The 19,100-nt window shown below is 47.2% G+C and overlaps 1 protein-coding gene across 1 annotated transcript in view; it reads left to right on the top strand.

The window, feature by feature from the left end:
* The window catches only part of LOC135055149 (mitochondrial import inner membrane translocase subunit Tim23), a 109,241-nt gene extending 94,610 nt beyond the window's left edge, over positions 1 to 14,631 (top strand). The window contains exon 7 of the mRNA XM_063958850.1: positions 14,081 to 14,631. Coding sequence (XP_063814920.1) covers positions 14,081 to 14,196 — 116 coding nt within the window. The 3' untranslated portion in view covers positions 14,197 to 14,631. The remainder of the gene's footprint in view (positions 1 to 14,080) is intronic.
* The last annotated feature ends 4,469 nt before the right edge of the window (positions 14,632 to 19,100 follow it).

The raw sequence follows: 19,100 nt of genomic DNA, 5'->3' as shown, positions 1-19,100 counted from the left end.
CTTCAGGGCGCGCTCCCCGTTGTCTGTTCCAGCGCTACCCGGCTCCCGCTGGCGGCCCCACGCGCTGCTCGCTGCCCGCCCGCATACTGCATCCGCAACGGAGCATACGGGGGGGGGGGCGCATTACAGACTGCAAGGGGTACAATCAGCGGCACGAGGGGGGATAACCTGCAGCAACAGCAGTATGCTAGGCTGCAGGGATGATTACACCAGATTTGCCTACAGAGTTATATATCAGTTTATGTGATTGTAACCTGTACTGTGACTATGATTTTAAGCATGGCACCCATTTTAACCATGCTTCCTGTGTCTTCCTGCTGTGATTCCAGAACGTTCCTGTCCTACATCTCTACTCCACCGGAGGCGCAGGGGTGTTAGTGGGAATTTGGGATCACATTTCATAGTACCGGCCACGTGTACTGCACTTGGCCAGATATATATATATATTTTACAGGTTGAGTCTCCCTTATCCAAAATGCTTGGGACCAGAGGTATTTTGGATATGGGATTTTTCCGTATTTTGGAATAATTGCATACCATAGTGAGATATAATGGTGATGGGACCTAAGTCTAAGCACAGAATGCATTTATGTTACATATACACCTTATACACACAGCCTGAAGGTAATTTTAGCCAATATTTTTTATAACTTTGTGCATTAAACAAAGTGTGTGTACATTCACACAATTCATTTATGTTTCATATACACCTTATACACACAGCCTGAAGGTAATTTAATACAATATTTTTAATAACTTTGTGTATTAAACAAAGTTTGTATACATTGAGCCATCAGAAAACAAAGGTTTCACTATCTCACTCAAAAAATTCCGTATTTCGGAATATTCCGTATTTCGGAATATTTGGATATGGGATACTCAACCTGTATGTATGTATATGTATGTGTATATATATATATATATATATATATATATATATATATATATATATATATATATATATATAGAGAGAGAGAGAGACACCTTCGTACTATTTTACTGAGTCGTGAAAGTGTCTGTTTTTTGTGTAGTGTATTGTCTGTCTCCATAATGAGTAAGGCACCAGCAAAAATTAAAAAGCATCACTGCAAAGTCTGTAGCAGTGTGTTACCGGATGGATCTACCACATGTCCAGTATGTTTTGTGGATTCAGTTACGAATACAATTTCTGCTCCGGTGTTAAAGCCAGTTTCATCCCCGGACCCTCCATGGGAAATGCTAGCCAATGTACTGGCTGGGTTACAATCAGAATTGACCGCCGCTCGACAAGAGTGGGAAGCGGCAAGATCTGAGTCTAGGGTGAGACCGCCAGAACTACCGGAGGCGTCTCAGCCTTGCGAAAGGTCCAAATCTATTTTGGGTAGATGGGATAAATTTCATATGTCTTATGATTTACCAGTTTCTGCTATGTTGCATTCTGACTATTCCATGCCAGACCTCACGGCACAAGATGAGGGTGAGGAGGTCGAAGTGGAGTCAGATAGTGAGGATTTTAACAGCTCAGGTATTGATAATCTCATCAGAGCGGTGCGTCAGTCTCTGAAGTTTACAGAAACTGAGGAGCCTCTGACAAATGATCAGGTCGTATTTACTAAACGACAGAGAACTCCAATGTGTTTTTCTGTTTCGGAGTCTCTTAAGATGTTAGTAGAAACAAGACAGACTCCAGATAAACTGTTTTCTATACCTCGCAGATTTAAGTCTAGTTACCCGTTTCCAGACTCTGTGACATGTACATGGGAGAATCCACCAATAGTTGATTCGTCAGTGTCGAAGCTTACAAAGAAATTAACCATACCAGTGCCAGCGGCTACTACGCTTAAAGACCCTTCAGATCGCAAAATAGAAACTATGCTAAAGTCCACGTATGTAGCAGCAGGAGTGCTGCTGAGACCTGGCTTGGTTGGTATCTGGGTCACTAAGGCGCTTATAGTATGGATAACAGAACTCAAGTCTGCCCTACATGACGAACACCTTATACTTCTTGCTGATCAAATGTGTGAGGCTGCGGAGTATCTCTGTACAGCTTCTACTAACGTCTGTCAGCTCACTTCTCGTATTTCATCGTCTCTAGTTACGGCACGACGAGCACTCTGGCTGCGTTCTTGGCAAGCGGGGGCAGAGGTCAAACGAGGTATAGAGGCGTTACCTTACGGTGGCAAGAAGTTGTTTGGTCCTGAATTGGACACATGGATTTCTGAGGCTACGGGAGGAAAGTCGGTTTTCTTACCATTGCCTCCACCGGTACCAAGACGGAGGTACTCTGGACCTGCGTTCAAATCCTTTAGACCTCAGTCTTTCGCGGACGTGGCAGAGGAACAGCCACGCCTGGTAGACGTGGTTGTGGACGTGGTTTCCAACAAACCAACACAAGTCGTCAGGACGCTAAGGTTACCGACAAGCCAGTGGCATGACGGGCTACCAGCCCATCTCGGTTCTCCGATTGTGGGAGCACGCCTTCAGACATTCCATTTGGCGTGGTTCCAGACATCCGCGGATGGGTGGATCCGCAATTTAGTGTTAAGAGGTTATAAAATAGAGTTCGACTGTCTTCCGCCACTGCGGTTTTTCAAGACAGGACTGCCTCTGTCGGACGACAAGAGGGCGGTTCTGCAAATTGCCATTCAGTCCCTACTGGATGCAGCAGTTTTGATTCCGGTCCCTGTACACCAACAGGGTCAGGGTTATTATTCCAGTCTGTTTGTGGTCCCGAAGCCGGATGGCTCAGTCAGGCCAATATTGAACTTAAAGGGTTTCAATCAGTACGTAACTTACTACAGATTCAAGATGGAATCTCTGCGCTCAGTGATTGCAAGTTTAGAGCCAAAGGAATTCATGATTGCGCTAGATCTCAAGGATGCGTACTTACACATTCTGATTTGGCAGCCTCATCAGAGGTTCTTGCGGTTTGCAATACGCCAAAACCATTACCAGTTTCAGGCTCTACCGTTTGGCCTATCGTCAGCGCCTCGGGTATTCACCAAAGTGATGTCTGTGATGATAGCTCATCTCAGATCCCTGGGAGTGACAATAGTTCCGTATTTAGACGATCTGCTCATCAAAGCCCCGTCTCAACAGATGCTTCTCCAACATGCGCTACTAACGTACAGTGTACTAGTTCACCACGGTTGGATTGTCAACTTCAAAAAAATCACATCTCATTCCGTCTCAACGCCTTCAATTCCTAGGTATGATTTTCGAGACGGTAAATCAAAGAATTTACCTACCACAACAGAAAGTACAGATTATTCGCCATCTAGTACAATTAGTGCTCAAGCCACGCACAGTCTCTGTACATTTGTGCATTCGCCTCTAAGGAACAATGGTGGCGGCTTTCGAAGCGCTTCAGTTCGGAAGAATTCACTCGCGTCCTTTTCAACTGGATGTGCTCGCACAGTGGTCGGGCTCGCATCTGCAGATTCACCACAGGGTGAGGTTGTCGGCAAGGGTGTCTCTACTCTGGTGGCTCAAGGAACACAATTTCTCTAACGTCCTAAGTGGATGCTGGGACTCCGTAAGGACCATGGGGAATAGCGGCTCCGCAGGAGACTGGGCACAAAAGTAAAAGCTTGAACTAGCTGGTGTGCACTGGCTCCTCCCCCTATGACCCTCCTCCAAGCCTCAGTTAGATTTTTGTGCCCGAACGAGAAGGGTGCATGCTAGGTGGCTCTCCTGAGCTGCTTAGAGTAAAAGTTTATTTTAGGTTTTTTATTTTCAGTGAGTCCTGCTGGCAACAGGCTCACTGCATCGTGGGACTAAGGGGAGAAGAAACGAACTCACCTGCGTGCAGAGTGGATTGGGTTTCTTAGGTTACTGGACATTAGCTCCAGAGGGACGATCACAGGTTCAGCCTGGATGGGTCCCGGAGCCGCGCCGCCGGCCCCCTTACAGAGCCAGAAGAACGAAGAGGTCCGGTGAAATCGGCAGCAGAAGACGTTCCTGTCTTCAACTAAGGTAGCGCACATCACTGCAGCTGTGCGCCGTTGCTCTCAGCACACTTCACACTCCGGTCACTGAGGGTGCAGGGCGCTGGGGGGGAGCGCCCTGAGACGCAATAAAAACAGAAATACCTTAGGATGGCAAAAGAAATACATCACATATAGCTCCTGGGCTATATGGATGTATTTAACCCCTGCCAGTTTTCCAGAAAAAAGCGGGAGATAAGGCCGTCGTGAAGGGGCGGAGCCTATCTCCTCAGCACACAAGCGCCATTTTCCCTCACAGTTCCGCTGGAAGGACGGCTCCCTGACTCTCCCCTGCAGTCCCTACAGAATCAGGGTAAAAACGAGAGAGGGGGGGCACTATTGGCAGCTAAATTATAAACAGCAGCTATAAAGGGAGTAACACTTATATAAGGTTATCCCTATAGATATATATAGCGCTCTGGTGTGTGCTGGCAAACTCTCCCTCTGTCTCCCCAAAGGGCTAGCGGGGTCCTGTCCTCTATCAGAGCATTCCCTGTGTGTGTGCTGGGTGTCGGTACGATTGTGTCGACATGTATGAGGAGGAAAATGATGTGGAAGCAGAGCAATTGCCTGTATTAGTGATGTCACCCCCTAGGGAGTCGACACCTGACTGGATGGTTGTATTTAAAGAACTACGTGACAATGTCAGCACTTTACAAAAAACTGTTGACATGAGACAGCCGTCTCAGACACCGTCAGGGGCGATAAAACGCCCGTTACCTCAGTGGGTCGACACAGACCCAGACACGGATACTGAGTCCAGTGTCGACGGTGAGGAGACAAACGTAATGTCCAGTAGGGCCACACGTTACATGATCACGGCAATGAAGGAGGCATTGAACATTTCTGACACTACAAGTACCACAAAGAAGGGTATTATGTGGGGAGTGAAAAAACTACCAGTAGCTTTTCCGGAGTCAGATGAATTAAATGAGGTGTGTGATAAAGCGTGGGTTTCCCCCGATAAAAAAGTGCTAATTTCTAATAAATTATTGGCACTATACCCTTTCCCGCCAGAGGTTAGGGCGCGTTGGGAAACACCCCCTAGAGTAGATAAAGCGCTCGCACGTTTATCTAAACAAGTAGCGTTACCGTCTCCTGATACGGCCGCCCTCAAAGAACCAGCGGATAGAAGGCTGGAAAATATCCTGAAGGGTACATACACACATACTGGTGTTATACTGCGACCAGCAATCGCATCAGCCTGGATGTGCAGTGCTGGAGTTGCGTGGTCGGATTCCCTGACTGAAAATATTGGTACCCTGGATAGGGACAGTATATTACTAACTATAGAGCATTTGAAGGATGCATTACTATATATGCGTGATGCACAGAGGGATATTTGCACCCTGGCATCAAGAGTGAGTGCTATGTCCATTTCTGCCAGAAGAGCGTTATGGACGCGACAGTGGTCAGGGGATGCGGATTCCAAACGACATATGGAAGTATTGCCGTTTAAAGGGGAGGAGTTATTTGGGGCCGGTCTATCGGACCTGGTGGCCACGGCAACGGCCGGAAAGTCAACCTTTTTACCCCAGGTCACCTCTCAGCAGAAAAAGACACCGTCTTTTCAAACTCAGTCCTTTCGTTCCCATAAGTACAGGCGGGCAAAAGGCCACTCATTTCTGCCCCGGGGCAGAGGAAGAGGAAAAAGACTGCACCAGGCAGCCTCTTCCCAGGAGCAGAAGCCCTCCTCTGCTTCTGCCAAGTCTTCAGCATGACGCTGGGGCTTTACAAGCGGACTCGGACACGGTGGGGGCCCGTCTCAAAAATTTCAACGCGCAGTGGGCTCACTCGCAAGTGGACCCCTGGATTCTGCAGGTAGTATCACAGGGGTACAAACTGGAATTCGAGACGTCTCCCCCTCGCCGGTTCCTGAAGTCTGCTCTACCAAAGTCTCCCTCCGACAGGGAGGCAGTTTTGGAAGCCATTCACAAGCTGTATTCCCAGCAGGTGATAATCAGGGTACCTCTCCTACTACAGGGAAAGGGGTATTATTCCACGCTGTTTGTGGTACCGAAGCCGGACGGCTCGGTGAGACCAATTTTAAATCTAAAATCCTTGAACACTTACATAAAGAGGTTCAAATTCAAGATGGAGTCACTCAGAGCAGTGATAGCAAACCTGGAAGAAGGGGACTATATGGTGTCTCTGGACATCAAAGATGCTTATCTCCACGTCCCAATCTACCCTTCTCACCAAGGGTACCTCAGGTTTGTAGTACAAAACTGTCATTATCAGTTTCAGACGCTGCCGTTTGGATTGTCCACGGCACCTCGGGTCTTTACCAAGGTAATGGCCGAAATTATGATTCTTCTTCGAAGAAAAGGCGTTTTAATTATCCCTTACTTGGACGATCTCCTGATAAGGGCAAGGTCCAGGGAACAGTTAGAAGTCGGAGTAGCACTATTTCAGTTAGTGTTACGTCAGCACGGGTGGATTCTAAATATTCCAAAATCGCAGCTGATTCCAACGACACGTCTCCTGTTCCTAGGAATGATTCTGGACACAGTCCAGAAAAAGGTGTTTCTCCCAGAGGAGAAGGCCAGGGAGTTATCCGAGCTAGTCGGGAATCTCCTAAAACCAGGCCAGGTGTCAGTGCATCAGTGCACGAGGGTCCTGGGAAAAATGGTGGCTTCTTACGAAGCGATTCCATTCGGAAGATTCCATGCAAGAACGTTTCAGTGGGATCTTCTAGACAAATGGTCCGGATCGCATCTTCAGATGCATCAGCGGATAACCCTGTCGCCAAGGACAAGGGTGTCTCTTCTGTGGTGGCTGCAGAGTGCTCATCTACTAGAGGGCCGCAGATTCGGCATTCAGGATTGGATCCTGGTGACCACAGATGCCAGCCTGAGAGGCTGGGGAGCAGTCACACAGGGACAAAATTTCCAGGGCTTGTGGTCAAGCATGGAAACATCTCTTCATATAAACATTCTGGAACTAAGGGCCATTTACAGTGCCCTAAGTCAAGCAAAACCCCTGCTTCAGGGTCAGGCGGTATTGATCCAATCGGACAACATCACGTCAGTCGCCCACGTAAACAGACAGGGCGGCACGAGAAGCAGGAGGGCGATGGCAGAAGCTGCAAGGATTCTTCGCTGGGCGGAGAATCATGTGTTAGCACTGTCAGCAGTGTTCATTCCGGGAGTGGACAACTGGGAAGCGGACTTCCTCAGCAGACACGACCTTCACCCGGGGGAGTGGGGACTTCATCCAGAAGTCTTCCAAGAGATGGTAAACCGTTGGGAAAAACCAAAGGTGGACATGATGGCGTCCCCTCTCAACAAAAAACTGGACAGATATTGCGCCAGGTCAAGGGACCCTCAGGCAATAGCGGTGGACGCTCTGGTAACACCATGGGTGTACCAGTCAGTGTATGTGTTCCCTCCTCTGCTTCTCATACCAAAAGTACTGAGAATCATAAAAAGGAGAGGAGTAAGAACTATACTCGTGGTTCCGGATTGGCCAAGAAGGACTTGGTACCCGGAACTTCAAGAGATGCTCACGGAGGACCCGTGGCCTCTACCTCTAAGAAAGGACCTGCTCCAGCAGGGACCTTGTCTGTTCCAAGACTTACCGCGGCTGCGTTTGACGGCATGGCGGTTGAACGCCGGATCCTGAAGGAAAAAGGCATTCCAGAAGATGTCATCCCTACCCTGATAAAGGCCAGGAAGGATGTAACCGCGAAACATTATCACCGCATTTGGCGAAAATATGTTGCGTGGTGTGAGGCCAAAGAGGCCCCTACAGAGGAATTTCAACTGGGTCGCTTCCTACATTTCCTGCAAACAGGACTGTCTATGGGCCTAAAATTAGGGTCCATTAAGGTTCAAATTTCGGCCCTGTCGATTTTCTTCCAAAAAGAACTGGCTTCAGTGCCTGAAGTCCAGACGTTTGTCAAAGGGGTACTGCATATACAGCCTCCTTTTGTGCCCCCGGTGGCACCTTGGGATCTCAAGGTGGTTTTGGGGTTCCTAAAATCACATTGGTTTGAACCATTCACCACTGTGGAATTAAAATATCTCACATGGAAGGTGGTAATGCTGTTAGCCCTGGCTTCAGCCAGGCGTGTCTCAGAATTGGCGGCTTTATCTTCTAAAAGCCCTTACCTGATTTTTCACACGGATAGGGCAGAATTGAGGACTCGTCCTCAATTTCTCCCAAAGGTGGTTTCAGCGTTTCACGTGAACCAGCCTATTGTGGTGCCTGCGGCTACTGTGGCCTTGGAGGACTCCAAGTTACTGGACGTAGTCAGGGCCCTGAAAATATATATTTCCAGGACGGCTGGAGTCAGGAAATCTGACTCGCTGTTTATCCTATATGCACCCAACAAGCTGGGTGCTCCTGCTTCTAAGCAGACGATTGCTCGTTGGATTTGTAGTACAATTCAGCTTGCACATTCTGTGGCAGGCCTGCCACAGCCAAAATCTGTAAAAGCCCATTCCACAAGGAAGGTGGGCTCATCTTGGGCGGCTGCCCGAGGGGTCTCGGCTTTACAACTTTGCCGAGCAGCTACTTGGTCAGGGGCAAACACGGTTGCTAAATTCTACAAATTTGATACCCTGGCTGAGGAGGACCTAGAGTTCTCTCATTCGGTGCTGCAGAGTCATCCGCACTCTCCCGCCCGTTTGGGAGCTTTGGTATAATCCCCATGGTCCTTACGGAGTCCCAGCATCCACTTAGGACGTTAGAGAAAATAAGAATTTACTTACCGATAATTCTATTTCTCATAGTCCGTAGTGGATGCTGGGCGCCCATCCCAAGTGCGGATTGTCTGCAATACTTGTATATAGTTATTGTTACAAAATTCGGGTTATTATTGTTGTGAGCCATCTTTTCAGAGGCTCCTTCGTTTATCATACTGTTAACTGGGTTCAGATCACAGGTTGTACGGTGTGATTGGTGTGGCTGGTATGAGTCTTACCCGGGATTCAATATCCTTCCTTATTATGTACGCTCGTCCGGGCACAGTATCCTAACTGAGGCTTGGAGGAGGGTCATAGGGGGAGGAGCCAGTGCACACCAGCTAGTTCAAGCTTTTATTTTTGTGCCCAGTCTCCTGCGGAGCCGCTATTCCCCATGGTCCTTACGGAGTCCCAGCATCCACTACGGACTATGAGAAATAGAATTATCGGTAAGTAAATTCTTATTTTAACCGCAGGGAAACTATTCGGCTGCTGGAATTGGATAATTCTAACGACGGACGCGAGTCTCAGAGGTTGGGGAGCCGTAGTTCAAAATTGTCAACTCCAGGGTCTCTGGGCGGATCACGAAAGATTGCTGTCTATAAATGTCCTGGAACTTCGCGCAATTTACAATGCACTACGACAAGCAGTACACATGCTTCGCTCTCAGACTGTCCAAGTGCAGTCAGACAACGCAACGGCAGTCGCATACATCAACAAACAAGGAGGAACGAGAAGCCGCATGGCAATGCGGGAAGTAGCTCGAATCCTTAATTGGGCAGAATACCACCAGGTGATATTGTCGGCAGTGTTCATTCCAGGAGTGGACAACTGGGAGGCGGATTATCTCAGCCGTCGGGATTTTCATCCAGGAAAATGGGCATTAAATCCAGAGGTGTTTCACATGTTGGTTCAGCGGTGGGGTTACCCTCAGGTGGACCTGATGGCGTCTCGCCACAATCACCAAACACTCCAGTATGTGTCCAGAACGAGAGATCCTAAGGCAGTGGCGGTGGATGCTCTCACAATCGCGTGGCCATACAGCCTAGTGTATCGGTTTCCACCGTTTCCGCTGCTCCCTCTGGTGCTAAAACGGATCAAAAGAGAGTCTGTCACAGTCATACTAGTGGCTCCTCATTGGCCTCGAAGAGCTTGGTTCTCGGATCTCCACGGACTACTCGCAGACAATCCTTGGCCGCTCCCTCTACGTCCGGACTTGTTACAACAGGGTCCGTTCCTTTACCCCGATTTAGCGCGGCTGCGTTTGACGGGGTGGCTGTTGAGACCGCCCTCTTGAGAAGAGAGGGCATTCCGGAATCTGTTATACCAACCATGTTACGTGCTAGGAAGCCACTTACGGCAGCTCATTATTACAGAATTTGGCGTGCCTATATAGGTTGGTGTGAAGCTCGGAAGTTTCCGACATCAGCTTTCAAGTTATCCCGTCTTTTGTTATTTCTCCAGACGGGTTAGATGGAAGACTGCATTTATCTACACTAAAGGTGCAGGTATCTGCGTTGTCAATTTACTTTCAAAGACGATTGGCTCTATTGCCGTCGGTACACACTTTTCTGCAAGGTGCACTCAGAGTACAGCCTCCATTCTTTCCACCTACAGCGCCATGGGACTTGAATCTGGTTTTAGATTTCTTAGTCTTCATATTTTGAACCCTTACAGCAAGCGGATATAAAGTTTCTCACTTGGAAAACAATTTTTTTTTCTAGCCTTAGCTTCGGCAAGGCGTGTTTCAGATTTGGGTGCCTTGTCATGCAAGCCACCGTATTTGGTGTTTCATGATGACAGAGCGGAACTTCGGACGAATCCCGTTTAATTACCAAAGGTAGTGTCATCTTTTCACATCAATCAACCAATAGTAGTTCCTGTGTTAACAGCACATTCTGGAACTCTGGATGTGGTACGCGCTTTACGCGTTTATGTATCCCGAACGTCTACAGTTCGTAAGACTGATACGTTGTTTGTTCTCTATGATGCTGCCAAAATGGGTTCGCCAGCGTCTAAGCAGACCATATATTCAGATGGATAAAACTGACCATACGTCAGGCTTACCTTAATGCTAGGTTACAGACGCCTACATCAGTAACTGCTCATTCCACACGTTCTGTGGGAACTTCATGGGCAGCTGGTCGTGGAGCTTCTACGACGCAGCTTTGCCGTGCGGCTACATGGTCTTCAGTGCACACATTTGTGCGCTTTTACAAGTTTGATACGTTTGCGGCATCGGCATCTAGCTTTGGCCGCCTAGTGTTACAGGTGCCAAACAGCTCTCCCGCCCACGGGGGAAGCTTTGGTATGTCCCAAGAGTACTCCAGTGACCCTAGTGGATGAAAAAGAAAATAGGATTTTGGTACTTACCAGGTAAATCCTTTTCTTTGAATCCATAGGGGGCACTGGACGCCCATCCAGAGCAGTTTTACCTGGTTTGTGGTAAGTTCAGGGGATCTTATGGTAACACACTCTCACCGACTCGTTCAAATTATCAAGTGCTGGTTATGGTGTCAACTGTTTCGTTGTCAGTAACGTTATGTGTCAACTTCATTGTTGTCCGTTAGGTTATATGTAATACTCCATTGTCAACCTCTCTATAGCTCCTGTTCGGCTCAGTAAAAAACACTGAGGTACTCTGGGATATGGAGGGGTGGAGTGTTCTAAATTTAAATATTCAGTGCCCTGTTTCCTACGGAAGCCGTCCATATCCCAAGAGTACTCCAGTGCCCCCTATGGATTCAAAGAAAAGGATTTACCTGGTAAGTACCAAAATCCTATTTTTGCTGTGGAGCTATTTAAATGTGGGGGGTGGGTTTTTGTGTGTATGTGTATATGTTTAAAGTATAATATAGAAATATAGGCAAGTACTGTTATTGACCAGAAAACACTATGGGCAGTATCCTATTAGGCGCGGTAAAATATCTGGTGTGACAACCGTCCGGATTTGACCCTTTTTCCCGATGTTTTACCATTTATTTATTTTTTTAATACAGGCTTTTCAGATTGCCCGTAAAAACGGGAAAAAAATGCCTTTTCTCTCAAACACGCAGGTTCAGTGAAACGTTTCTGGGGACTTGCTTTCGCCTGTCTGCGGCAGGTGAAACAAAATCTCTGATAAGCCTGTGGCTCGCACCAGTTTGTCTCTGCAAATAGGATAGCCCCAGGCGAGACCTTTTAGCTGTAGTAATTTACTGTGGCTAATAGGAAACCACCCTAAAGGCCCATATAGATGGGCCGATGTGGGAGAGATGTGTGCTTAGCGGTTCGCTCAGCACACATCTCTCCCCCTGCCCAGCACAGCGCGATGTGTGCTGAGCGTGTGGGGGGAGACGGGGGCTGCTGATTTCACCCAGCAGGTGAAGTGAGCGACCTGCTAGATAGGCCTGCATGCAGGCCAATCTAGCACCAGCGATAGCGATGTGCAGCTATCGCTGTAGGGGGTACACACAGAGCGATCATGCTGAAATTCTAAGCAATCTAGTCAGATTGCTTAGAATATCGCTCTGTGAGTACCCCCCTTAACTCTGTTCTTCCACGTATTGACAGATCTCATAGGTACAGTATAACGTAGTTCTAAAATCATCCACTCTTACAGAATATCCAGATTAAATTGGATCTGCAGGTGATAGCACACAAGAAAGGGCAAAGTTTCTCTTTAGAAAAAGAGGATTTTATTGTTTTAAAAGTAAAACTGAAAAACTATAGCTTATTTAGTTCATTGAGAATGTTTGCCCGGACGGTTTTCTAAATGCACATTGTTATCCAGACCAATACCTGGTTATCAGCAGTGTAATGTGCAGATTCGGAGCATTCACTGGTGCTCTGGAATTTAAAAGTGAAAACTTTTTATTACTGTTGGCATGATAAACCTTTCCCTTAATTGCATCAGTATGTGCTAAGTCAGGAACTTATGAGTGGTAGATGACTTTTCTATTGCTTTAAACTGTTCTCATTGTTTGACCATTGCGGTGCATAAAAGGCCATAGACTGGTGAAAAGATGAATTATGACCACACTGACAGGGCTGTTTAGCACTCACTGCTGCTCATTACTGATAAGAATAGAAACGCAAAGTGGAAAAAGCTGCCTAGACGGATGATATCACGATAAGCACATCATTGGTGGGAGCAGTTCAGCCCAAGATAACTGTACAGGCAGGGAGTTGCCTTCAGTGAGGACAAGCTGTATAGGAACAGTAAAACTAAGCTTTCATGTGATTCAATAAGAAAAGGTGTATAACTAAATATCAATATGTGTGGTTTACTTTTCATACGTTATCAGAATTCCAGACTACTGGATAAATGCAAATTAAAAAAAAACATCTGCTATTTAAAGAAAGCAGAAACTCCCTGGAATGTCGTTCAGCACGCTTAAAGGCAAAACATCATTTCACATGTCTAAGTAGGGAAAAAATCCTGGTTACTTGTTATTTATTTTGGTACTAGTTATCAGCCAGTCAAATTGATGGAACAACATAATAATGTACGTTCCTGAACGGAGCAACACTTGAATTGCTCCGTCAGGCACCATCTAGTGCTGCCGGTGCTCACAACACTTGAATTCCTCCCTTAGAGGTGAGCAGCAGCGCTAGCCTGTCATTATATAGGATAGAGATGGTCGGTCAGATTACTTAATCACTTTAATAAGCTACCTGTGAATTATCCCCTATTTGCATAAGTTAAGTAATGTTGCATAACCTTTGCTGCTCTGTGTAAGCGATCCATCACTTATACATGCTTCTGTCATTGGCCCTTGAATCCTCCAAACAGGTAATACATCCCATGGGAGGCCCTTCTCTTCCTATAGATCCATCCCCACACATTAATGCCAAAAGAAAGACCAATTGCTATATTATAACCAGTAAAAAGGGCAAAGAGCTAGAGGAACAAAAACTGCCTCGCTGTCAAGTTCTGTTAGGTTTCCTGTCCAAATTAACAGAGAAATGTGTAGTAACACAAACCAGTAAATAACTAGCAAGGATGTTCCTGCCAATGCCATCTTATAACTGCTTGATGCGAGTATATGCATTCAAGGAGAAAGCTTCTTAGAATTGTGGGATAATGCACCAAGAAATGACCCAAATATGCAGTCATATGGCACATTGCACTATTCATGTTGGAAGATAATTTATTGACTGGCTCTATACAGTATTTCAGGTTTTTCTTCATTTTAATTGGCAACTACAAAATTGAGTTGTGTTTTAGAACATACGTTTTCATGTTGTGTGGTAGGGCATTTGATTCTAACATTTTTCATTAATTTTGTTTTACATTTATAGAAATTAAATTGTATGATGTATCAAAATGTGGCAGGGGGTATTTGGACACCTGAGTTATATCTGAAAAGGACTGGTTCTTTCCTCTCCTAGTACTAGATTTTGAATTTTTGGAAAATAACTTTTTCTTTCATTTTTGTCTCTTAGCTGGATTGCGTGGAATCGCCCGTGGTGGACTTGCCGGCTTAGCACTTACAAGTATCTATGCTTTATATAACAACTGGGAGCATATTAAGGGTTCTTCGACACATCTGTCATTGTAAAAAATAATTTGGACTGTACGGAAATAACTTCCAATCTTCGGAACTGTACTTTCAGTCATTTTGGACATCCAGTCTTGTGAATCTTTGCATTTGGACCTCCTAAAGTGGGCACGTTTTGGTAGGAGAGTGGAACGTTTCACTGGTTCTGAACACTGAAGTCCTTGTACCACATAGTCAGTCCTGAAAGACTATATCCAGCAGCTGTGCTGACAGCTATAGGCTTAATCAAGATGGTGGTCTGTCAGTTTTAGTGCAAAAAAAAAAATCTCTATGTAAATGTTATGTCAAAAAATATATTTAAAGATTCACTGTATTGTAATTCTAGGTTTCCTGTAATTTTAGTGAAAACAAACCTAAAAAGTCAAAATATGTATTTCTATGTATTTATCATTTGGAAAAACAAAGGAAAATAAAAAAAATATATATAAAAAGAAATCGGAATATTCCTCTAGCATGGCTGTAACTTTGGACGTATAGTTATTATAACGTGGAGCTGAGCACAAATGAAAGTTTCATGTAAGAAACATTAATGCACGTTTTTAAAGTAACAGGAGTTGCATGCATCCGTTCTGCGCTCGCAGCCACAACTGGGAGCGTATGTTACAAGGACTGTGTTCTCCATGGTATTTGCCACTACCTTTTTCTCTGACGTCCTAAGTGGATGCTGGGACTCCGTAAGGACCATGGGGATTAGCGGCTCCGCAGGAGACTGGGCACAACTAAAGAAAGCTTTAGGACTACCTGGTGTGCACTGGCTCCTCCCACTAAGACCCTCCTCCAGACCCCAGTTAGATTCTTGTGCCCGGCTGAGCTGGATGCACACCTGAGCTCCTAGAAAGAAAGTATATTTTAGGTTTTTTATTTTACAGTGAGATCTGCTGGCAACAGACTCACTGCACCCGAGGGACTAAGGGGAGAAGAAGCAAACCTACCTAACTGGTGGTAGCTTGGGCTTCTTAGGCTACTGGACACCATTAGCTCCAGAGGGATCGACCGCATGGAACCGGCCATTGATGTTCGGTCCCGGAGCCGCGCCGCCGGCCCCCTTACAGAGCCAGAAGCAAGAAGAGTCCGGAAAATCGGCGGCAGAAGACATCAGTCTTCACCAAGGTAGCGCACAGCACTGCAGCTGTGCGCCATTGCTCCTCATACACACTTCACACTCCGGTCACTGAGGGTGCAGGGCGCTGGGCGGGGGGGGGGGAGGGGGGGCGCCCTGAGCAGCAATATAAACACCTTGGCTGGCAAATATATCACAATATATAGCCCCAGAGGCTATATATGTGATAAATACCCCTGCCAGAATCCATTAAAAAGCGGGAGAAAAGTCTGCGAAAAAGGGGCGGAGCTATCTCCCTCAGCACACTGGCGCCATTTTCTCTTCACAGTGCAGCTGGAAGACAGCTCCCCAGGCTCTCCCCTGTAGTTTTCAGGCTCAAAGGGTTAAAAAGAGAGGGGGGGCACTAAATTTAGGCGCAATATTGTTTATACAAGCAGCTATTGGGGGGAAAAATCACTCAGTTATAGTGTCAATCCCTGCATTATATAGCGCTCTGGTGTGTGCTGGCATACTCTCTCTCTGTCTCCCCAAAGGACTTTGTGGGGTCCTGTCCTCAGTCAGAGCATTCCCTGTGTGTGTGCTGTGTGTTGGTACGGCTGTGTCGACATGTGGGATGAGGAAGGTTACGAGGAGGTGGAGCAGAGGCCGATAAATGGGATGTCACCCCCTGTGGGGCCGACACCAGAGTGGATGGATAGGTGGAAGGTATTAACCGACAATGTCAACTCTTTACATAGAAGGCTGGATGACTTAAAACAGCTGTGGGACAGCCGGCTTCTCAGCCCGCGCCTGCCCAGGCGTTTCAAAGGCCATCAGGGGCTCAAAAAAGCGCCCGTTACCTCAGATGGCAGACACAGATGTCGACACGGAGTCTGACTCCAGTGTCGACGAGGTTGAGACATTTACACAATCCACTAGGAACATCCGTTACATGATCTCGGCAATGAAAAATGTGTTACGCATTTCTGACATGAACCCAAGTACCACATAAAAGGGGTTTTATTTTTGGGGAGAAAAAGAAGTGTTTTGTTCCCCCATCAGATGAATGAATGAAGTGTGTAAAGTAGCGTGGGTTCCCCCGATAAGAAACTGGTAATTTCTAAAAAGTTACTGATGGCGTACCCTTTCCCGCCAGAGGATAGGTCACGTTGGGAGATATCCCTTAGGGTGGATAAGGCGCTCACACGTTTGTCAAAAAAGGTGGCACTGCCGTCTTAGGATACGGCCACCTTGAAGGAGCCTGCTGATAAAAAGCAGGAGGCTATCCTGAAGTCTGTATATACACACTCGGGTTATATTCTGAGACCTGCAATTGCCTCAGCATAAATAGTGCTGCTGCAGCGTGGTCTGATACCCAGTCAGATAATATTAATACTCTAAGACAGGGATAATAGTTTGCTAACATAGAGCATATTAAAGACGTCATCTTAGATATAAAGGATGCACAGAGGGATATTTGCCGGCTGGCATCCAGAATTAATGCAATGTCCATTCTGCCAGGGGGGTATTAGAAACCCGGCAGTGGACAGGTGATGCTGCCTATAAAAGGCACTTGGAGATTCTGCCTTATAAGGGTGAGGAATTGTTTGGGGATGGTCTCTGGGACCTCATATCCACAGCAACAGCTGGGAAGAAAATTTTACCTCCGGTTTCCTCACAGCCTAAGAAAGCACTGTATTTTCAGGTACAGTCCTTTCGGCTTCAGAAAAGCAAGCGGGTCAAAGGCGCTTCCTTTCTGCACAGAGACAAGGGAAGAAGGAAAAAGCTGCACCAGCAGCCAGTTCCCAGGATCAAAAATCTTCCCCCGCTTCCTCTGAGTCCACCGCATGACGTTGGGGCTCCACAGGTGGAGACAGGTGCGGTAGGGGCGCGTCTCGGGAACTTCAGGGACCAGTGGGCTTGCCCACAGGTGGATCCCTAGGTTCTGCAAATAGTATCACAGGGATACAGGCTGGAGTTCGAGGCGACTCCCCCTGGCCGTTACCTCACATCAGCCTTGCCTGCTGCCCTCGGAGAAAGGTAGTACTGGCGGCAATTCACAAGCTGTACTTCCAGCAGGTGAAATCAAGGTACCCCTCCTTCAACAAGGCCGGGGTTACTATTCCAAAATGTTGTGGTACCGAAACCAGACTGTTCGGTGAGACCCATTCTAAAATTGAAAGCCTTGAACACTTATATACGAAGGGTCAAGTTCAAAATGGAATCGCTCAGGGCGATTATTGCAAGCCTGGAGAATTTCATGGTATCACTGGACATCAAGGATGTTTAACTGCATGTCCCTATTTACCCTCTTCACCAGGAGTACCTCAAAATTGTGGTACAGGATTGTCATTACCAATTCCAGACGTTGCCGTTGGTCTGTCCCCGGCACCGAGGTATTTACCAAGGTAATGGCCGAAATAATTATCCCGTACTTGGACGATCTCCTTATAAAGGCGAGGTCCAGGGAGCAGTTGTTCGGCGGAGTAGCACTATCTCGGGAAGTGCTACAACAGCACGTCTGGATTCTGAATAGTCCAAAGTCGCAGCTGGTTCCTACGACGCGTCTACTGTTCCTGGGTATGGTTCTGGACACAGAACAGGAAAAAGGGTTTCTCCCGGAGGAGAAGTCCAAGGAGTTGTCGTCTCTAGACAGAGACCTCCTAATACGTATACATGTGTCGGTGCATCAATGCACGCGAGCCCTGGGAAGGATGGTAGCTTCTTACGCAGAAATTCCATTCGCCAGGTCCCATGCAAGGATTTTCCAGTGGGATCTGTTGGACAAGTGGTCCGGGTCGCATCTTCAGATGCATCGGCGGATAACCCTGTCTCCAAGGGCCAGGGTGTCGCTGTTGTGGTGGCTGCAGAGTGCTCATCTTCTAGGGGGCCGCAGATTCGGCATACAGGACTGGGTCCTGGTGACCACGGATGCCAGCCTTCGAGGCTGGGGGGGCAGTCACACAGGGAAGAAACTTCCAAGGCTATGGAAAAGTCAGGAGACTTCCCTACACATAAATATTCTGGAACTAAGGGCCATTTACAATGCCCTAAGTCAGGCTAGACCCCTGCTTCAACACCGGCCGGTGCTGATCCAGTCAGACAATATCACGGCGGTCGCTCATGTAAACCGACAGGGTGGCACAAGAAGCAGGATGGTGATGGCAGAAGCCACAAGGATTCTCCGATGGGCGGAAAATCATGTGTTAGCACTGTCAGCAGTGTTTCATTCCTGGAGTGGACAACTGAGAAGCAGACTTTCTCAGAAGACACGACCTCCACCCGGGAGAGTGGGGACTTCATCCAGAAGTTTTCCAAATGATTGTACACCGTTGGGAAAGGCCACAGGTGGACATGATGGCGTCCCGCCTCAACAAAAAGCTACAAAGATATTGCGCCAGGTCAAGGGACCCTCAAGCGATAGCTGTGGACGCTCTGGTAACACCGTGGGTGTACCAGTCGGTGTATGTGTTCCCTTCTCTGCCTCTCTTACCCAGGGTAATGAGAATAATAAGGAGGAGAGGACTAAGAACTATACTCATTGTTCCGGGTTGGCCAAGAAGAGCTTGGTAACCAGAACTCAAAGAAATGATTTCAGAGGACCCATGGCCTCTGCCGCTCAGACAGGACCTGATGCAGCAGGGGGCCTGTCTGTTCCAAGACGTACCGCGGCTGCGTTTGACGGCATGGCGGTTGAACGCCGGATCCTGAAGGAAAAGGGCATTCCGGAGGAAGTTATCCCTATGCTATTTAAAGCTAGGAAAGTAGTGAACGCAAACCATTATCACCGCATATGGTGGAAATATGTTGCGTGCTGTGAGGCCAGGAAGTCCCCAAAGGAGAAATTTCAGCTAGGTCGATTTCT

The sequence above is a fragment of the Pseudophryne corroboree genome, chromosome 3, assembly GCF_028390025.1.
Source record: "Pseudophryne corroboree isolate aPseCor3 chromosome 3, aPseCor3.hap2, whole genome shotgun sequence".
Classification (NCBI taxonomy): domain Eukaryota; kingdom Metazoa; phylum Chordata; class Amphibia; order Anura; family Myobatrachidae; genus Pseudophryne; species Pseudophryne corroboree.
The sequence above is the reverse complement of the archived record's forward strand: the minus strand, read 5'-3'. Positions and strand labels throughout refer to the sequence as shown.